Source organism: Schistocerca piceifrons, chromosome 3, assembly GCF_021461385.2.
Source record: "Schistocerca piceifrons isolate TAMUIC-IGC-003096 chromosome 3, iqSchPice1.1, whole genome shotgun sequence".
Taxonomy (NCBI): domain Eukaryota; kingdom Metazoa; phylum Arthropoda; class Insecta; order Orthoptera; family Acrididae; genus Schistocerca; species Schistocerca piceifrons.
In genome coordinates, this window is record NC_060140.1 from 122914484 (window position 1) to 122936496 (window position 22013).

The 22013-nt window shown below is 42.6% G+C and overlaps 1 protein-coding gene across 1 annotated transcript; it reads right to left on the reverse strand.

Annotated features, from left to right (window-relative positions):
* Nucleotides 1-19541: 19541 nt before the first annotated feature.
* Nucleotides 19542-20673, reverse strand: LOC124788451. The gene is made up of 4 exons (XM_047255723.1): nt 20666-20673; nt 20259-20598; nt 20004-20151; nt 19542-19954 (listed from the first exon to the last, which is right to left on the reverse strand). The coding sequence occupies exons 1-4, from the start codon at nt 20671-20673 to the stop codon at nt 19542-19544; spliced, it is 909 nt and encodes a 302-aa protein (XP_047111679.1).
* Between the last annotated feature and the right edge of the window lie 1340 nt (nt 20674-22013).

Consider the following 22013-nt stretch of genomic DNA (forward strand, 5'->3'; position numbering starts at 1 on the left):
TAAATGCAGTTCTCTCTCTCTCTCTCTCTCTCTCTCTCTCTCTCTCTGGCACTCAACACTGAAGTTATCAGTGCCCTTAATATTTTGGTAATAAAAATAGGTTAGGTATGAGTAGGACTTGAGCACCGAGAGGTTGGTACAAACTGAATTATATATATAGAGACATTTCATACATTCTGGGAATTGAAATCTTAACCATTTTTGCCCATTATTGACGCTGATACTGACAAGGTATTGGTTCCAGGAATTCCAAGATTTTTGAGAATTTTTTTTTTTTAATTTCAATAATATAAATGTGACAAAGTCCTGCAGCGGACAGGCAACCATTATTATTATAATCAGAAGTTCTCCATTCAGGCTGACTGGATGACAGTGGTAAAAGTCAAACATCAGGCAAGGAATGACTTTGTTGCTAGAAGTCTAGACTGGGGCCAGTGGTGTTCTTAGGTGTTTCGTGCAGCAATGTTGTCTATGCTCACTGAGAGTTACGAAGGGAACAATTTGGGGAGGGGGGGGGGGGGGGGGGGTAATCAGCCGCTGGTTCCACACACCAATGAGAGAGCAGCAAGCAGACAATGTGTTTGGAAGCAAGAGACGTTGTTAACATTCACTCATCAGTATAGAAGCGAATTTCGCAATGTTTTCAGGGGGAAAAAAGAGCTGTATTCTCAGGTCCCACTGGACTCACAACCTCGGAAATCGCAACGCATTCGGAAGAAATGGCCAAGTATTTGTGACAAGAGTTTCACAGCTGTCGTGTCAGGATGACGACAATGACAAAAAAATTCCAATGAAGATAAAAATTAATGTAAACAGTTTCTTTTTGTTTATTTTATTTCCTCTTAAATTGTCAAAATTTAAACAATCAACAAGCGGCATAAGTTTAGAATAGGTGTACATTAACAGTGGACATCTGCTCATAATTCCAATGAAAGCACACAAAAAAAGCCCAAATAGTATGAAAATCTTTTTCGACTCCAATACAATAAATTCTCTTGGACAAATTTCATTAAACAAATTCAGTGTAAACTCATCATTTTCTTTGACATGCTTCACGAAGGTGCATCAAGTGAAGTTGGAGGCAGGTCAACATTGCACAACAGGCCTATCTCAACAATAGTCACTACCTTAAGGCTGCACGATCAATGAGGTAAAACTAAAATGTATTCACCCTGCTAATGCTTTGCAAAAAAGCCACAATACGCTCACAGAATCAAGACACGTGTAAAGAGTCTTCACAAAATACCATGCACAGATTTATCACAGAATTAAAAAATTTAAGGTAATACTCAGTTGTCCCCGACAACAAATTAAGTTTCTTCCATTATATTTCACTGATTTCTGTACACGACCAAGTGAGACCATAAAGAGTTACGAACTGGAAAGTCTACTCACAAAAGTGGTGAATTTGGCATGTGTCCAGCAGGCACTTCTGTTCTGTGTACGGTACCTGAGGTGTATCACAGCAGAGCAATACCTCGTCGCTACAGCCGGCGCTCATGCTGGGGATGAGGTTCACGTACCACAGTAGGCCTAATGATGCAACCTTGGAGCCGCTAGACGTCACCTGGTGACAGGAATAGTTGGCCATATGTAACAAATGGTAGCACATAGTAAACAGGAAGTTTCATCATCATAAATTATGGAAAATTTAAGTGTGTTGATAAATTTAAATATTTGGTAACACACAAAAAGGACTGTGACATGGGGCTAATAAATCTGGGCCAAGGAAGATGGAAACAGTCTTTGTGTGTGCTACATGTGTGTATAATAAAGAAATATATCGTCTATCAGGCAAAGTTACAGCATTACATTACAACAACAAAACCTGAACATTTAGATGCAGCTGAAAGCCTGGATTTGACTAATATTGGAGACACACAAACTGTGGAAAAAAAAGAGGAAAAGTGTAGATAAATAGTAGATCCAACCAAGCAATGGTGAACAAAGCAACAGGAATAATTCAACTCTCTGTATGAAAACTGAACAACTAAACAATATATTTAGGGAAATACGGAAGCGTCCGATCCCACCCGTCTGCTTTGACCCATGACGTCACAAATATGGCGGAAACAAAAACAAACACACACACTTTCCACAAGAAGCCTAATGACACCAACGGGACAAGTGCGGGAAATGGGGTGTTTTGGGTGGGGGGCAAACTAAATATAAACAAATTTGGGTCTAGTGCAGCAGGGGATACAACCCGTCGGCTTTGGACAATGACGTCACAAGTCGCCAGAGAGCAGTTTACCATTTTCGCTTTTGCTGTTATGTTTCAGTTTCGTTTTTTTACTGATTGCTTAATAAAGTGGATCTGTTTATTCTATCTCGTGAGATTTTTTTTTAAAAAGCCAAAAAACACTTATCAGCCACTGAAGGGAGCTACAACACTAAGAAGAATCGCTTCTCGATTGGCCACTTGAGACGTCATTGTCCAAAGCCGACGGGTTGTATCCCCTGCTACACTAGTCCCACAAATTTAGACGCCTTGCGTAGCTACAACGTGTAAGTGAAGACAGCCATGCATGAATACCCACCCACCTCCCCAGGGGTCGTAACCCCTCCAACCCATAGAAGATAAAGATGCTTCAGTAACTGATTAGTGTTTTTTGTCTTTTAAAAAAAAAAATCTCACGAGATAGAACGAACAGATCAGAAAAGTAAATAAAATAAGATAAAAGAGAACTGGAGACAGCCACACTCAAACCAAACTCCGCGCCGTCATGACGTCACACACGACAACACCCTTACACCACGGGTCAAAGCCGACGCGTGGGATCAGACGCTTCTGTCGACCCATACTTAGAACTAACAACCAGAAAAAATGAAGCTCTTGCACCTCCAAGAAACAAGATGTGATTTGAAAGATGAAGAGTAAAGAATATGAATGGCTGAAATACATATTTCACAAGAGCATTTTAGATTCCCATCTTCACAGAAAACAAAAAAGAGGAAACGAGAAAAGTAGTCAGATATTAAGAGACAACAGCCCTCTGCTAAAATACAAGCTTTTCGGCAAAACAGGAAGTTAAATCAGAAACAGTTCTAAAGAAAACAACATTGTTCTGCGAGTCTCAAATTTGTCATCTTTTCAATTTTTGAAGGTCCATTACTTGGTAACTTTTGGTCAGAAAAATTTGAAAAAATTAATTTGTGTCATGATTTATGAGTAATACATGCATACTTAATTTCAAAAAATCTGAGAGGGTCAGGTTGCAGCACTTGTTGATTTGACATGGAATTGCCCCATAACAAGTTAAGATTCAGGCACTGAACGTTATTCTTACTGCAAAAATCAGTCTACTAACACAGTCTATGTTACATAATTTTGAAGCACGGTGAACCAAGGCAGTATGTTTGTAAATTAGGCCTTTCCGTCCCTACATAGACAAACATTCATATGAAGTAAAACACTAACTAGTAATAGTAAAAAGTGGGGGGGGGGGGGGGGCGGATTCGTCTGAACTGACAATTTCGATTCATTAATTAATAAGACTAAGTCTCATGCGGTTGGTCTTGTCACAAGTGCATGCTCTTGACTCTCCAAAGTAAATTTTATTTGTTCCAAATTCATGTGTCGCAACGCGTCGGAGGTTCGAGTTCTCCCTCAGGCACCTCTCTCTCTCTCTCTCTCTCTCTCTCTCTCTCTCTCTCTCTCTCTGTGTGTGTGTGTGTGTTTTTTTTAGTAGTGTGTAAGCCTAGGGACCGATGACATCTGTTTGCTCCCAGGAACAGATTTTCACGTCGAATACTTTCTTACAAAACCTCCAATATTAAATAATGGATTAAGTATTTATAGTTTACAAAATAGTGGTATCCAAAATTTAATTGCGTTGTTACCAACTGAATTTCAACAGATGAAAATGTGTGTCCATAATGGAGTTCCCCAAAACACGTTTATTTTAAAGGCTGGCTTTTCTCCCTTCGTTTTGTTAAGTTTTTAATACTGTATGCCGTGGTAAATACGAGCATAAAATCTGAGTATTGTAAGAATGAGGCTATTAGCTTTAATTTCTTATAATTATATTATTTTTGATTATTGAGCTTCAAGCCTAATTATTCACGCTACCGTAACTTTATAACAAAGACCATCAGAGGCAACAACTAGCTAACCTGAAAATTAGCTCTGTGGAATACGAGGATAAAATATCAAAATGTACAGCAGTTACTTAACTTACTTACGACAGAGCTGACTGCATCACCATTACACAAATTAACACATCCCCCGCCAATAACTCGTACTGACACTGTTGACACCACGTGACCCGCTAATACAGCAGTCAAACAGAAACGGGAAAGAAGTGACTATCGCAAACAAAATAACACGTAGGTGCCAACTATGTCAAGCATTGATATCACAAAGAAAGCGCAAATTGTGGTAAATGACTGTACAATGTAAATGCAGTAACTAAAAAATATCTATTTAGCACATTAATCAAAATAAAATAGATGTTTCAGCACCTAAGTAGTACTATACTCCGTTCATCACAAGAATACACCTCTCGTAGGTGGCGAAAAATAACTTAACTGACAGAAATAACCGGTTATTGAGAAGTAGTAGTTTCTGTGATGACCGCTCGTCGGATACCATCAGTTAGTTCAGTTACTGTCATCGATCCCTCGCGGCATCTGTTTACCGAAAATCGCGTCATCTCATCTGAGATCTGGCTACGATGTAGGGAAAAAAAAAAAAAAGCGGGTACTGACTTATCCCAGTCTAGGCATCAGTTTTCCGTTCCTCTAACATTACGTACAGTCTATTATATGAGTATGTGTGAAAACTGTATGGTGCGGATAGTGGAGGTTTGCTAATAGAGATTAATAAAGTTGTGTATGAACTTATTTTATTAATTAAAATAACTGACTTTCTTTACAACGGATGAATTTTCATATGCAACAAAAACAATACAAAGCATACTACTACTGCAGAGAAGACAAAGATAAACAGCTGCGCTCACATAAATAAACTGTATGCACCAGTGATCAGAATGTGAGCATAAACGAAAAACACGCAAATGCAATTGTGCAAAAACTCCAGCTGTTTAAGCAATTGCATTTACCACTTAACAACACTGAGATTTGAGCACAAATATAGGAAATGAATTACAAGGTTCCTCAGAAACTGTTCCATACCATAATTAATGTATTCAATGGGATTTTCCACACGTAATGTTTTGACATGCTGACCAAACTTGTTCATCACAAGCTTACTGAATTCACGAAACCGATCAATGACATCGGATTTGTGTCTTAGAAAATAAACAATTCTGTATCCAGTTGCATCGGCTATGACTATGACAAAACACTTTGTACTAACAGTTGATTCAACTGACATTGCCCCACCCATGTCTGAATGAACAAATTCCCCTGGTTTTGTTGAACGATTTGTGTCTTTGTTGCTGAACTTAAGCCGATGTGCCTTGCCTAGCTGACATGATTCACAAAAAAATATATATTTTTTTACATTTAGTCCTTCCACCACCCCTTTTGCTGGCATCTGTTGAATTGTTTGTGTACTGATATATCCTAACCGTTCATGCCACTGTTCCAGATCAGTCACTGCAACATTAACTTCACTCCCTCATGTGGACTCTGTCACGTAACATCCTATAAATATTGTCACAGATATGGCTGAGCAACTCCGTGGTGTAGTGGTTATGAGACTAAACTGCAGCCGGCACTGAAGCTCAGCGTGATAGCCGGCACGGTAGCTCAGCGTGTTCGGTCAGAGGGTTAGCTGCCCTCTGTACTAATAAAAAACTGAGTTAATCGATCAACAACGAAAGTCTTACGACGTCCGCACCGAGCAGATGCAGCGACCAAAACTGAACAAATGAGATTTTTTTTTTTAAAAAAAAAGCGTGTTCGGCCAGAGAGTTGGTTGGCCTCTGTAATAAAAATCTGAGTGGAAGGATCAACAAAAAGAACTTGAACAGATGTCATGTGACGTCCGCAACGACCAAACACATCGATCGAAAAAAAAAAACTGTTGCATGGAGGGTCGTTAGTTCAAACCTCACTGAGATTGTATCTTTTTATTATCTATATTCGGTTCGAGTACATTCTAGAAGTATCCACCAATGTCAGGAATCATTGTACTGGAATGTTCTGTAGCTGTATATATACTGTTTGTGTTCTGGCCAGAGGCAGTCCACTCGGCGCTCTTGTATGTGCAAGTGCTGAATAAACTTTCATTAAGTGAAGTTAGTGATCGTCATTCATCTAATTACGCCTTCTTCTCCGTGACGATATTGTTCTCTTCCTTCACGCCTTCAGCTACAGTCTCCCTGTCATGCATTACTACAACTTGATCTTCTTTGAAAGCTGCAGTGATTTTCTTCGACATGCATACTCAGAAACTAAACAAAGTCCTTTTCGTACCTGCAACATACAAAACATTTTCGAGACGTGCCTCACTCCATTTGCCGCTAACTTCTTTGCTGACAATAATAGTACAACACCGGCGACTTGGCATTCTTTTTCATTACCACGTAACATATGCTCCCCAGTCACTGGGCAGAACTTCGAAAATCATTCCCATCGGATAGTCATATGACGCCATGCACCACTATCCAACAGCCACATATCTGACTGATCACGTTCAAACCACTTAGCATATGTCTCTCTTGACTGACAACTCGACACATGTTACCTGCTGACACAATAAATGCACACCCGGATTCATTTTCACCACTCTTACGTTTCTCTGTCTCTCGCTTTTTCTGGCGGCACTCAACGAGCTATAGGATCACGCTTCTTGCAGTAAAACCACTCGACAACTCATCTTGTATTTCGTTCTTGTGAACTTTTGGTTTTATCAGGATATCTTGCTTTTTCCTTTTGTATGTTGATGGACATCACTGCAAATGCACCAATTTCTTCATCACTCACATTCGACTGTAACTCTTCTTTGATGAGACATTCCGTCAAAGTTTGCACGTTTTGTCGACTGTCCCAAGCAGTTTTAAATGCATTATATTTTGATGGTAATGACGCAATGACTTTCGCCATTGTAGCTACATCTGAAACCTTTTCTCGAACATTTCTGAGTTGTAATGCTAGATTTTCAACTTTAACTACATGTGCAACTACAGAATCATTTGCAATCATCCGGTATTCATGAAAAGTTGAGGTATTGTTAGTTTGCTGGCTTCTGCCAGTTGCTCATGTATTGATCTCAACTTGGTCCACATTTCGTGGACTGTCTCACAAACCCACAGACTTTGGATTTGTGTATTGTCTACTGATGTGGAAATCAGGAACATACCTTTTGCATTTTCTTTTGTCCATGTTTTCAAGCTGGCATCGTCATCTTCGTTAGGTTGTCCTCGAGTACCAATCACAGCATTGAAAATTCCGTAAGCCATAAAGACTGCACTTATCTGGAATTTCCATGTTTGATAATTTTTCGTGTACGGCTTTGAGATGTGTTTTGAAAATACCTCTTCAGCCATTGCAGATTTTTCTCTCTTCTTTTCATCCGAACACGTCACAGTCGGCATACCAGAAGTTTATATGAAATAACAATTTTCCTCCGCAAACCGAGTGATGCCTGGGCCCATAACTTTTTTTTTCTTTATTGTAATTTCATGCCCCTGCCCCATATGGGCAGAGGAGGACTGATAGCGGCACAGTCCGCCGCTCTTCAGCCAAGTGGCTTTACAAAAATACATGGAATGGGGAACTCTTACATAAAAAAGGGAGGATAAGAGGGGGACATAAAAAACACAGTAATTGGAGATGATGGGAGTTAAAATAGACACTGACTCAGGGACATTAACGGGGAGACAGTTAAAAAATTGACATAAAGTTAACAGAACACAGCTGGCAATTCGTTGCACACTTCAAAAACACTGGAGTCAAACACAAGTTAAAAGTTTTGTATACCACCTGGATAGGTGTTGCATGGGTCTGCTCCTGTAAACTGAAGGGTAGGCCTAATGTAGGAAGCAAGTAGGAGCAGGAAAAGGTGAAATGCTTCAATACAACTTTTACGTAAAAGTACATTTAATAGAGAATATTAGTCAATGACATATACATAAACTTTGGTAAAGATGAGCACATAGGTGTGAAGCCGTACAGGTATCAATGCTAACAGCTACTAGTAGTTGTACAAACTATCATTGAAGTAAATGAAGTAACAAAGTCTGTAATGGCTAGCCCCCTATGAAGTAGAAGCTAAGATGCTTGGTAGTCGGCTCGGAATCAAAAGAGCAGAATCTGGAGCGGCGCTCGTAGAGCTGCACAGCGCCGGCTAGAGGGCGCTGTCGTCGGTGTCGGTGTCGTAGTGCCAACCAAAGAACTTTTACCTACGCCGTGGCATCGTAGCTATCAATACCACAAAAAGTCGACGATAGTATAAAAGTCACACAGAACAAGATACTTCATAAACCACTGGAAACGATGGAGCACACGTGAAGAATAAAAACCGCTGGTGGGGACCTGCCCAGGGACTGGAGGCCAGAAAGGAGGGAAAAAGAGGGGGGAAGGTGGGGGGGGGCCTGTGGGCGGGAGGACGAGGAAGAAAGGGGGGCAGAGGGCGCACCAAGAGGCAGAGTGGGAGAGAAAGACAAGACAGTGCAGAGACACATAAGGGGGGCACAGGGAAGGAAGGGGGTATAACAGAGGGGAAAACCTCTCAGCGGAAAGGAAGGGGAGGGGAGAGGGAGCCCTGAGGAGTAGAGGGATGAAGGTGTGGTTAGAGATGGTAGGAGGGGTAGATGTCAGGACGAAGCTCATCATCCGGGAGTGGTAGGTGCTGGAACTTGCGTTGGTAAAGGAGGTGGAGGGTGTGGAGATGGAGAGAGGGAGGGACACAACGGTAAAGGCGCGGCAACAGCCTGGAGGTAGAGAGGAAGGGGGACACCAAGGAGTGGAGGGGATCGAGTCAGCAGATGATACATAGGGTGTGGATGTGTTCAAGGAAAAGGGGCAGTGGGGGAAGGGGATGAGGTCATACAGGATGCATGTTGGGGACAGAAGGCAGATATGGAAGGCGAGGTGGAGTGCATGGCATTTCAGGATTTGGAGGGCTTTATAGAATCTGGAAGGGGTGGAAATCCAAGTGACACTGGCATAACAAAGGATGGGGTGCGTCAAGGATTTGTAGGTGTGAAGGATGGTGGAAGGATGCAGTCCCCATATCGAGCCAGACAGGAGTTTCAGGAGGCAGAGTCTATTGTGGGCTTTGTGTTGGATCATAAGGAGATGGAGAGTCCAGATGAGGTGGCGGTCAAGGGTGAGGCCAAAGTGTATTAAGGTAGGAGTGAAGCAGATAGGACGAACATGGATGGTTAGGTAGAAATCATGGAGACAGAAGGAGTGGTTGGTGTGGCCTATGATGATTGCCTGAGTCTCGGAGGGGTTGATACGAAGGAAGCACTGGCTGCACCAAGTGGTGAACTGGTCAAAATGGGTTTGGAGGGTACGTTGGGACCATTGAAGAGTAGAACAAAGGGCCAGGAAGGCGGTGTCATCACCAAATTCGAGACGATGAATAGGTGGGGGAGGTTTGGGCATATCAGCAGTATAAAGGAGATAGAGGAGAGGGGAAAGGATGGAGCCTTGAGACATGCCACCAGAGGGATAGATGGTACGGGAGTTGGAACGTGGATAGTGACATAGGAGGTACAATGGGAGAAGAAGGAAGCAATAAGACAGTCTGGAGTTTGAAGAGGAGCCCAGGATGCCAGACACGGTCATAGGCGTTCTGGAGGTCAAGGGAAACAAAGATGGTGGAGTGACGGGAGTTAAGTTGGAGGGAAAATAGGTTGGTAAGGTTAAGGTGCTAGTTGTCAGCAGAGACGGAGGCCTGGAAGCCACACTGGGTAAGGGGAAGGTGGTGGTGCTGGTTAAGGTGGCAGTGAATACAGTGGGAGAGGATGGTCTCAAAGACCTTACTGAACATGCAGGTGAGGCAGATGGGACGACAGGATGAGGTATCAGAGGGGGGTTTGTTGGGTTTAGGGAACAGCAGAGCAACGGTTAAGTCTTCCACAGGTTGGGGTAAAAGCCAGTGGAGAGGAGGACGTTGTACGGGGTAGCAAGGACAGCCAGAAAGGAGGGGGGGGGGATTCCTTGAGGTGCCGGTAGGTGACACCGTCATGACCAGGGGCGGTGTTGTGTTTCGAGTGGAGGACGAGCGTGATGCCATGTGCGGCGATGGGAGCGTTGATATCTGAAGGGGGGTAACTGATCCAAGTACTGGAAACTAGGGGCAAGCGGTGGGACAGAGGTATTAGTGTGGTCACGAACAGTGGGAAAGAGTGAGTAATCAAAATGGGCATCGTCAGGAATGGAAGACCTCGGATAGGTGGGAAGTTTTTTTTCTTTATTGGATTTTGATTTCCCCCCCCCCCCCCCCAGAGGGGAGGCAGGCTGGCAGCAGCATAATACACCGCTCTGCAGCCTACAGAAAAGCTAAAAACAGAATTAGGAGATATCAGAACAATGAAAATGGTGACTATTAAAAACTGAGAGATGGCGAAAAAGTTGCGGAGAAAATATAAGAACAAAGGGTCAGTGATGCCGATTAAAATACATAATAAATAGACAGGCGCAATTAAAAAAAAAGCAACACACTGGTTTCTGTTCGCAAAAGTTAAAAACATAACTAGCGACAGTGTGGTGGCTGTTCGCAACACTTAGAAAGGGGACGCACAACACTGAACACTGCACTATAGAGTACGAAGACATATGGGGGGGGGGGAGGGGAGGACCTGGACAGATGAGGGGGAAAAAGGGGGGAGGAGAGGAAAAGCAAAAAAAGGGTGGCAGGGTGGACGTGAGAAGGAGTGGGGAAAGACAGTGGAGGGGAAAGACAAAGGACTCGAGGGAGAGAAGGAGTCAAAGAGAGGGTAGGCAGGGAAAAAACAGGATCGAATGGGAGTGAGAGGGAGCCCGGGAAAAGGACAGAGGGAGACAGGGAGACAGGGGGAGGTGAGAATCAGAGTCGATAGAAGCGATAAATGGAGGGAGAGAGGGCATCATCCAGGAGGGGGAGTTGACAGAAGCCACCTTGCGAAAGGAGATGAAGGGTGTAGAGGCGGAGGGTAGGGGGGACACAACAGTGAAGATGCAGCGGCTCTGGCGGGGGTTGGAGAGGAAGGGGGGGGGGGGGAAGCTAAATGTTTAGCCTTACTATAATGGAGGTTTGCTAAGAGAGATTAATAAAGCTGTGTATAGACTTATTTTGCTAATTAAAATAACTGGCTTTATTCACAAGGGCTGACAAGGATAAACAGCTGCACTCACATAAATAAACTCTATGTACTATGGCCAGACTGTGGACATAAACAGAACAAGAACTGCAAACATATGCAAATGCAGTTATGCAAAACCTTTCCAACACTCTACTGCACTGTTGCGTGCAGACGACATGGTGTAAATTCTGTGTAACACCGTTAGATGGCAGCAACCGTGCATATTCACGTCACTTCGGATTTTTAGAGTCTATTAGGAAAAAGATGAAGTAATTGTGGTGTTTAGTTCCACAATTGTGAGAAACTTCCGTTTATGAACCAAAATGTTTCAGCATATGGTACTGCATTCAAGTAAGAATAATTTTCATAACCAGACGCTTATTGTTTTATAAAGGCACATAAGAATCGCATGAACACATTACAGTACCCTTTTCCCCCTCATAGGTCTGGGTCCTCCCCCCACCCCCCCCCCCCACCATCTGCCGCCATGTCACCTGTATAGTGCTGTTATAAGTGAGTGTTCTGATGTGTCGGCAGCTGGGCCAACACCTTGTAGTTCGAGATGGCTGAAAATGCACGCTAGACTAACGCAGACGGTCGTGAAGTACTGGAACAGGCTACGTAATTAATGCTATGAAGAAAAGTACGTAGCTGGATTAATACTTATCTTTAATCAATCATTGTGGTACATCGCTCTTGACTATACACAGGAGACTTTAATTACAATCATTGTAAGGCTAATGGCGCCTTGCTAGTTCGTAGCCATTAACTTAGCTGAAGGCTATTCTGTCTCTCGGCTAATGAGAGAGAAAGGCTTCGTACATCTAGTCGCTAGCTAGGTCGTCCGTACAACTGGGGCGAGTGCTTGTTCGTATCATGAGACCTGCCTTGTGGTGGCGCTAGGTCTGCGATTACACAGTGGCGACACGCGGGTCCGACATGTACTAAATGGACCGCGACCGATTTAATCTACCACCTAGCAAGTGTGGTGTCTGGCGGTGACACCACATGTTCAGTGTTGTGCGTCCCCTGTCAGTATTGCAAACAGCTGCCATACTGTCACTGGTTGTGGTTTTTTTCATCTCGTGCGAACAGAAAACAGACTGTCGCCATGTTTTTTAATTGTGCCTGTCTACTTCTTGTGTGTCTTCATCCGCATCGTCACCGCAGTGTTTTTATATTTGAAATTCCTCAACTTACTGCCATTTTGCAGTTTTTTACAATGTCACCGTGTTATCGCCTGTTTTTCTTGTTTGTTTCTATTCTCATTATGTTATTTAACTTTTTTGTATGCCGTAGAGCAGCATATTATGCTGCTGCCAGCTTGCTCCCTCCTCTGGGTGTGTGTGTGTGTGGGGGGGGGGGAGGGGGGGGTGAATTGAAATCCAATAAAGGAAAAAAAATTATAGTGCTGGTACTGGCGCCAGACCTGTACACGACTCAATGCCACCCTTCCTATCAACTTCTCCAAGTACTGGTCCGCCTTCCATTGCCTTACTGGCTCCCATTCCACACCCAATTACTTCCTTCTCCATAATGATCACCCCCTTACCAACAACCTCTGTAAAGGCAACCACTTCGCTTCCCACCTTCCCGAGGTCTTCTCCGTCCCCGATGATCCCCACTTTGAATATTTTCTTTTCCCCACCATCATGGACTGCGCCAATACCTCAGTCACTCCACTTGCTCCTAGTCTCCAGTACTTGCGGCAGTTGCTCCCCTCTGACATCAACATTCCAATCACAGCACAAGACATTAAACTTATCCTTAGGTCCAAACACAACATGGCCCCTGGTCATGACTGTGTCACCTACCACCACCTTAGGAAAAAGCCTTTCCCCTTCCTGACTGTCCTCGCCAATCTCTATAACGTCGTCCTCTATACCAGCTTCTACCCTGACCTGTGGAAGACTTCCCGCGTCCTCTTATTCCTCAAACCCAACAAAACCCCTTCTGTCGCCTCTTCCTATTGTCCCATCAGCCTCACCTCCATCTTCAGTAAGGTCTTCGAATCCATCCTCTCCTGTCGTATCCATCAGCACCTTAATCAACACCACCTCCTCCCCCTTATCCAGTGTGGCTTCCGACCCTCCTTCTCCGCTGAAGACCAACTCCTTAACCTCATCCACCTTCTCTCCCTCCAGCTTAACTACCGTCGCTCCGCCATTTTCTTTTCCCAAGACCTCCAAAATACCTATGACCACGTATGGCATCCCGGTGTGCTCTTTAAACTCCAAACCTACGCCCTGCCTATCAGTTTTGTCCATCTGGTCGCTTCCTTCCTCTCAAGCCGTTCTTCCTGTGTCACACTCCACAACACCACCTCCCGTATCTTTTATCCCACTGATGGTATCCGCCAGCGCTCTGTCCTCTCCCCTCTCTATGTCCTGTGCACTGCCAATATGCCCAAACCACCCCCAGCTGTCCACCTTCTCCAATATACTGATAACACTGCCTTCCTGGCTCTCTATCCTACTCTTCAACGGTCCCAATGCACCCTCCAAACCCACCTCGACCAGCTCACCACTTGGTGTAACCAATGGTTCCTTTATCTCAACCGGGACAAAATCCAGGCAATCACCATAGGCCGCACCACCTGCTCCTTCCATCTCCATGATTTCTACCTCAACATTTACGGTCGTCCCATCCAGCTCACCCCCACCCTGAGCTACCTTGGCCTCACCCTCGACTGTCACCTCACCTGGACCCCTCACACCCTGACCATCCAGCAGAAAGCCCATTACTGCCTCCACCTCCTGAAACTCCTCTCTGGCTGGACATGGGGATTGCATCCTTCCACCATCCTCCACATCTACAAATCCCTCATCCGTTCTATCCTCTGTTATGCCAGCGTTGCCTGGACCTCCAGCCCCACCCACTTATACAAGGCCATCCAAATCCTGAAATGCCATGCACTCTGTCTTGCCTTCCGTATCCGCCTTCCTTCCCCCACACGGCTCCTGTAAGACCCCATACACTTCCCCCACCTCCTACTTTTCCTCCAAAACCTCTGAATCCTTTACACTGTCTGCAGGCTTGATCCCCTGTTGCCTGTTTACTTCAAGGGCAGAGCAGTAATTAGCCCGACCACTGCGGGACTAGAAAATGTGAGGGGGAAGTTTTATTGTTTTGTCTTCCAGTACTGACAGTTCATTGGTGTTCGCGACTCACACAGATTGGCTGGTGTGGTATAAATTTTGTGATGGAAGTAACATGGATACCGAATGCGCGTTCAAGAGACGGTCATCTTCAAACATTGTGCATATTTGTACCAAGCAATATTAAATTAAATTAAGGATGTTGCAAGACAACATAGTGAAAAGAAGAAAAAGGGCATAGCCATTTAAATACAAGTGCGATTAATGTTATTAATCACACAGATAACACAATGACACTTCATCAGGCAAATTACCGTGTCACAACTTTTGGGCCACTGAGGGTGGCAGCTATCTGAAAGAAGCAACAATCAACGTGAAGTGTTCCGATTGGTGGCTACTTTCGATGATCAGTAGAGGAGACTGGGTACAGAGAGTAGTGGGGCACAGTGATCAACTGGTCATATAAAATCTATGACTGTCAGTATGCCATTATAGTTTACAACATATAGCCTACTCTCTTGAAGCATTTAGAAGACTGTGAAACCAAAATGGCCGAATAATGCTGGAGCATTGATATTGTGACTCTTGTGTTTTACTATCTATTCTGCAAATTTTGCTACACCTATGGTAAGGATTTGTACTTCTTCATTTTGTAGAAACCAAATATTGAGAGGTAAGCAGTTATCACGAATATTTTCCATTCATGCCTGAGCTGTGCACAGCTCGAATTTATCCCATTCATTGTTTGTCATCTTCTATTACGGTACTGCCACCTCGTTTTCTTATTCCATTTACTGGTGTAACTAACTTCCTGCCTTACTTGCCCGTGAGCGGCAGTAGCAGTGCGTATTGATAAGTGCACTGTTGTACCATCTCTGGAGTGACCGATAGTATTTCCAGGTCGTCGTGTATCTAGCAGTCAGTACGGGACAGACCAGAGTGCAGTCGGGACACAGCAGCAGTGAAGACAGGGGTCGGAGCACCAGTGAGGCATCGACAGCCAGTGCTCGCCGACCTCTGGCGACACACGTGACCTGTCTGACAGAGGGAGATTGGAGCGGGACGACCGTTGATTGGCCGTTCGGGTGGTCATCTCAGCAGCCAACGTATACTTGGTCCTTTCACTGTTTCCAGGCCTGGGTAGTTGGTCGGTCGATATGGAGCAGTGAGGAAATCGTGGCGCGTAGTTTGGCTGGGCCCGCTGGCAGCCTCTATATGGTGTCGGAGTGTGTGGTGCTGTTCCTGTTGCTAGGAGGTTCGTGGCTCACTGACCCTGGACATGAAAGTTGAGTTTTGACTTAATCTACTAGCAAGTCACGACTGTTCACATTGTATCGTTTGGAGTTCGTTGTCGGCTGTTGGGATATTCCCACGAGCAACAACATGTGTTTTCAAGTTGGCAAATTTTAGCCACTCTCCAGTGGAGTTTAACTGTAATTGGTTATTTGCATTGAAGTGCACCAGCGGAATCTTCTCCCTTGTGGACGTTAACGTTCCGGTTACCTGCCCTGGCCATTGACATAAATTCAGGCAGTGTATTTTCCTCATCGTGTTGTCGCTGTCCAGCACGGTGTGTAGTTTGACAGCTCAATGTATAATTGATTGTGGGCGGCAATACCTTCTACGTTGTTCCATTGAACTTCCTGTTGTGTACTGGTCAGGTGAAGTGGAGGTTATCTTGTCAGTGGGTCGATTGACTGTCTGTTAGTTGGGTTGTCGTCAGATCGCGAATGGTTGGGTCGACTGCCTGTCTCACCTGAGCGAGCGTTAGTGTTTGAAATCCAGGTCGACCCTCAGAAACTTCTGAGCGCCCTTGGGTGTACTGCCCTTTCTTGTTTGTTCTTGTTATTTTTACTTGTATGGTTTCTAGCCGATTTTTAGATTAAGGTTGTTTTGCCCTTAAGGTGTCAGATGGTTTGGGTCTTCAGCCTAATTTAAGAACTGTTTTATGTAAAGCCTTTGGCATTTTTAAAATTAATGTTATTGATTCTTAAGTGTTGGGCCTTCAGCCGATTTTGAATTTAAGTTGTTTTGCTCTTAAAGTGTCAGATTATTTGGGCCTTCAGCCTAATCAAGGAACTGTTTTAAGATAAGGCTTTGCCTTTTAAATTTCTGATTTTGTTTGAGCTTTAAGTTATTGGCTTTCAGACGTTTTTAAATTAAAGTGGTCTTGCCCTTAAGGCATGGGATTGTATAGCACATTCAGCCGCTAATTAAGTTCCAAAACTAAAGCTGTGTATTTAAAAAAAATTTCTTGGCTCTTGTAATGTTTGATCTAATAAAAGATTGTATGTTGGAGTGTAACTGAAAGCCGCTATTTTGGCCCTTTTCCACAACTTAAACTACCTGTCCGGTCCTGTGGGTTTAGCAGAGCATCTCAATGCCAAATGAAATACAAACACCATCTGAAGAAGAGGTGAAGGCTGTGAACAGTGTAATTCAAAATGGCATCAAAGTCCTGGCAGCAGCAAAACAGTACGATATCCCCAGACAGTCTCTTAAAATGTTAGTTATCTTCCACTACGATGGTAAAAAGGTGCAGTAGTGCGAAACGTACAATAAAATACTCAAGTTTAACAGGCACAATAACCAGTAGCATAGCTATGTAACCAAGGGCCCTGGGGCATAAATAAAATTTGGGCCCTAGTTAAGCTAATCTAAATACTTTAAAGATGGAAAACTACTTCATCATCAGCTCCTTCCTGCCCACTGCATGGCATAACAAGGCAAATCTACTTGTTACTACGTAAATTATTATGTTTAATGCAGCAGATAATATTTAATCGTAATTCCTAATAATATTATTGTTGTGACTTGGCAAGACAGCCAAGCCACTATGAGGTAGCCGAAAGGCATGCGTTTAAGCTCACGCAGGCTGGCGTGAGGTCTGGAACAGTTAAGGGGCTCCGGAACGCCCTATACTTGCAATGTTAAAATAACGCTTATAAATTACATCTTTCCTCACAAAGTATTTGAAGTAGGAAGTTGAACTTTTTACAGATTATTTATTGGAATATGGGCTACAACTTAACACAGGGATTTTACAAAATGTTAGTTAAGTTATTAAAGATGATTTTTTTTCAATTGTAATGAAAATTCACAACATTTTTTTGCAATTTTTTATTTATATATTCAAAAATATACAGTTTTTTGGAAAAAGGCTGTGTTAAATTATGCAGAAGGTACTGAAAGTTTGAAACAAATATGTTTGGAAGATCCTTAGAAAACATGTAATTAGTATGAGAAAATAAAAGTTTTGGGAATCGAGCGACAAAGATTGGATTAACTTTTTAGTGCATTCCAGGTCGATAGGATGGATTATCTTCATCCTCTGCAAACTCCTCCTCCAGCTTCCTCTTGTTCCTCCCCCTGTTTACTCTTGCTTGTATTTCTAGACTCTTTACAGCCCTGTCTGCAGCCCGAAGGCGTTCCTTGTCTAAAGCAAGCATCGCTCGTTGTTGTGTTCGTAGATTTTGCTACCATTTTCTTCAGTTGCAGTTACTGCAACACTGTTCCAAAAGGTGGTCATTATGAACACTTATCACGTTTCAGTTGTATTTCACTAGCAAGTCCTACGTGCTTTATTATGGAGAGTTCCAGAACAACTTCACTACAATGAATACATCTTACACAGTTTGAAAAAATTCCTTTGAGAACCGACATATCAAATATTTCATTCACATCCGATTCGCCCATAAAACATTCATAGTTTTCACTCATTGAACCAAGCTTCTTCTGTGAAGTATTTTCTTTCCCACTTTGACTGCTATGGGCAGGTGTACTTGAGAGGTTAGGTTCACTCACTTGGTTATCGTCTTTATTGTTTACAGTAATAACACATACCTTTGGCTTTCCAACATTTCTCCTTTTCTTAAAAGCCTTCAGAGGATTTCTAATAACTTTACTTTTACTCATTATTATACTTCAACAAAACAGAGACTCAAGAAACAGAATTAATTACGAATATTTTCGAGATAACGACAGAGTAAATAAACATGAAACAATCGACAATCACACCAGCGATATATATTGAACCATCACAGGTTAGCCACAACACATACTTTATCTCACATCACTAAAATGTACCTGATGAACACGGACGTTAATAATAACACCATTTGACAGCAGTTTAACAGCGCCACAGTGGGTCACACCCATGTAGAACACATTTCAAAAAAAAATTTAAAAATAGTTGTAGTCTTCGGAATGGAATAAATTATATATCTCTTAAAAGGTAATAGTCTGCAGATTCAGAAAACGCAAAAAAGTAAAAATTCAACTTTTCATGATTTTGAGCCTTTCCGGAGCCCCTTAAAGGAGTTGAGTCTAGTAAAAAACGTACGTAGCTTCTGGAATACTTAACTTTAATCCACAATTGGTGAACATCGCTCTGACGGTACATGCATCACAAGATAAATAGCAAATTATAATGGCGCCTTGCTAGGTCGTAGCAAATGACGTAGCTGAAGGCTATGCTATTGTCTCGGCAAATGAGAGCGTAATTTGTCAGTGAACCATCGCTAGCAAAGTCGGCTGTACAACTGGGGCGAGTGCTAGGACGTCTCTCTAGACCTGCCGTGTGGCGGCGCTCGGTCTGCAATCACTGACAGTGGCGACACGCGGGTCGGACGTATACTACCGGACCGCGGCCGATTTAAAGGCTACCACCTAGCAAGTGTGGTGTCTGGCGGTGACACCACAATTATAAAAGTGAAAGTTTGGTTGTTACGCTTTCGAGCAAAAATTACTGACTGGATTTGGATGAAATTTTGCACACGGATAGAGTTTGACTTGGTTAGGACATAGGATATTTTCATACCGATATAAGCATCTCAAGGGATAATTTTCAATTTTGATCCATACTAGGCGGACAAAGGCGCGGGAAGGAGCTGATAAAACATAAACAATGAAGAAGTATTATTAAGCCACGAAAACACGGCCCCTTGCCTCGAAGTATGCTGGGAACAGTCAAGTCAGGACTTCGAGAGTCCGTGATGGCACAGCGGTGCTGAGTAGCGGGCTATTGTCAGTGCCGACAACTCACTCTCGCTAAACTAGTGCGCTGTGAGCTCATGCGCTGTACCGATCAGCCTCATTTCGTCTACAGCTATGGTTTCCCATCGGTAATTGTCGGTATGCGTCGGAGGCAGGGGCGATGTTTTCGTGGTTTAGTAGTTCACAGTTAATAATACAGGTAGGCAATAAAACGAACTAGACAATTTTACTTTAACGCTTTATTTTAGTCTTTTTCTGGCTTTAGCTTTAGATAATCATCAATAAGTATCGTTAACTCTAGATTTGATGCGGCTTTGTTTTCGATTACTACGAGTGCCAAATGTCGGAGTTGAGTTTGACCCTTACCGTTCCTTAAATAAGCTTCGATTATTTTTAATTTGCTGAATGATCTATTGGCTCTTTCAGAAGTGACGGGTATTGTATAGAATAACAAAATTGCGGTAATGTCGCATTCTAGCGTTGCATAATTAGTTATAAATTCCATACATATCTTGTGAACAGTCCATGTTGGAGTCAGTTTAGGTAGAACAAGGTGATAAGTATGAATAAACTTAAACTGGAGTAAACCATTAGGGCCTATTATGTCAAAATATTTGCTTTGGAAGCGATCACAATTTTCTAGTAAAACTGCTTCATCTGCAGTGAGCAAAAATGATGGTATTAAGGAATTAAATATTTGGCAGACTGCACTCAAGCATGGAAAATGTAAATTTAACTGAGCTATTTACTGCGTCTAGTACGTTTTTGAAAATAGTAACTTTAAATATTTCTTCCCTGTTTCGAAATCGGTGGTTAGAAGCTATTTCATCAAAACGTTGTTTAACGTTCTTTTGCTGTTTTCCGTGAAAATTTGGATATACGTCATATTTTTTTGCTGTTTACTGGCGTTGCGTTTTAATGATTCGAAATAATTTCTACAACAAATCAGTTTTGTTTTAACATCTTCTAAAGCTCTACTTGCCACACCAAAATCAATATGGCATTCTTGTAAAATTTTGGATACGTAATTGATACCATTCAGTATTTGCTGCTTGAATTCATAAAAGAATGCGAACTCGAAATTTAGCAATTTTGTTGTAATACCTTTTGTTTCGCTACTCTTATCTATGCTGAAACTCTTCAATACTATTTCTGATAATGTCTGATTATATAAAAAACGAGGTTTTATTGCAGATATCGATTTTATTCTACTAGACCATCTAGTCGGATTTAATTTTTTTAGAATGGTTTCTGATTCGCCAATCAGTTTCGACAGTAGATTCGAACGTTTAATGTTATTCCTGAAAAAAAAAATATAAGTCTTCTATTGTTGCGAAAAAAAGTCTGTATTTCCACACAACTACTAACGGCAACATTTATCACAAAATTCAAATTATGACTGGCGCACTCTCCAAGCTCCACGTTTGGCAGAATATTCTTAATCTGTTTTTGTACATCATCATAAACACCGCTCATCAGACTGACCCATCATAACCTTGACCCACACGCGCTTTTAAATCAATATTTTTGTCAACAAAAATAACTTAGTCACCTAATTGACTAAAGCTGCTGCGCCATGTTTGAGGACTGCATAAAAGCCTAGAAATAATTCTTTTACTCATATGTAGATTGGCTGTCTATTTTCTTATCTGGTTATTATTGCATATCTCAGAAAAATACTTAGCTGATCTACCTTCGATATATCTTGTGCAGTGTCCGTTATGAAGGCGAAAAACAGTGATGCTCTAATTTGTACTATGCAACTTATTTTCAAGTTTGTTCCCTAAGAACTCAATCATTTCATTATGAGTTGCTTGAGTCATATACCTTGTAGATCCTAAAAACAAAAAGGTGTAATTTCAAAAATGTTTTCGAACGTAAGCAACTGAAAAAATAAACAAAAAATAAAATGCACAAAAATTTTTAGATGTGAAAATGATTACCTTTGGGCATATCCAAAACATGTCGCAAAATGTGACAATACCGGGCGACAAGCTCTACAACGGAGAGAAAATTGCCGTGGTATTCTATCTCTTGACCTAAGTTCTCTTCATGTCCTCTGAAAGCCGATGAACTTCTTGCTAGAGTAAGTATGATATCGAATAACACTGTAAGAGGCATTTTCCAAAATGACGCTTCCTTACGAACTTCATTTTCAACTTACTTGTCGATTGTGTCATTCTTTTTCCAAAGTTTGTACACAGCGCCTGCTTCCGTATGGCCACTCGAGAAACTGTGTTCTTTAATTCGTTCTGATAAGTGCTTCCAGTCTCGAACACCTCTGTAAAGTTTGGAAGGTAGGAGACGAGATACTGGCAGAAGTAAAGCTGTGGGTACCGGGCGTGAGTCGTGCTTCGGTAGCTCGGTTGGTAGAGCACTTGCCCGCGAAAGGCAAAGGTCCCGAGTTCGAGTCTCGGTCGGGCACACAGTTTTAATCTGCCAGGAAGTTTCACCTCTTGTTGTTGTTGTTGTGGTCTTCAGTCCTGAGACTGGTTTGATGTAGCTCTCCATGCTACTCTATCCTGCGCAAGCTGCTTCATCTCCCAGTACGTACTGCAGCCTACATCCTTCTGAATCTGCTCAGTGTATTCATCTCTTGGTCTCCCTCTGCGATTTTTACCCTCCACGCTGCCCTCCAATATTAAATTGGTGATCCCTTGATGCCTCAGAACATGTCCTACCAACCGATCCCTTCTTCTAGTCAAGTTGTGCCACA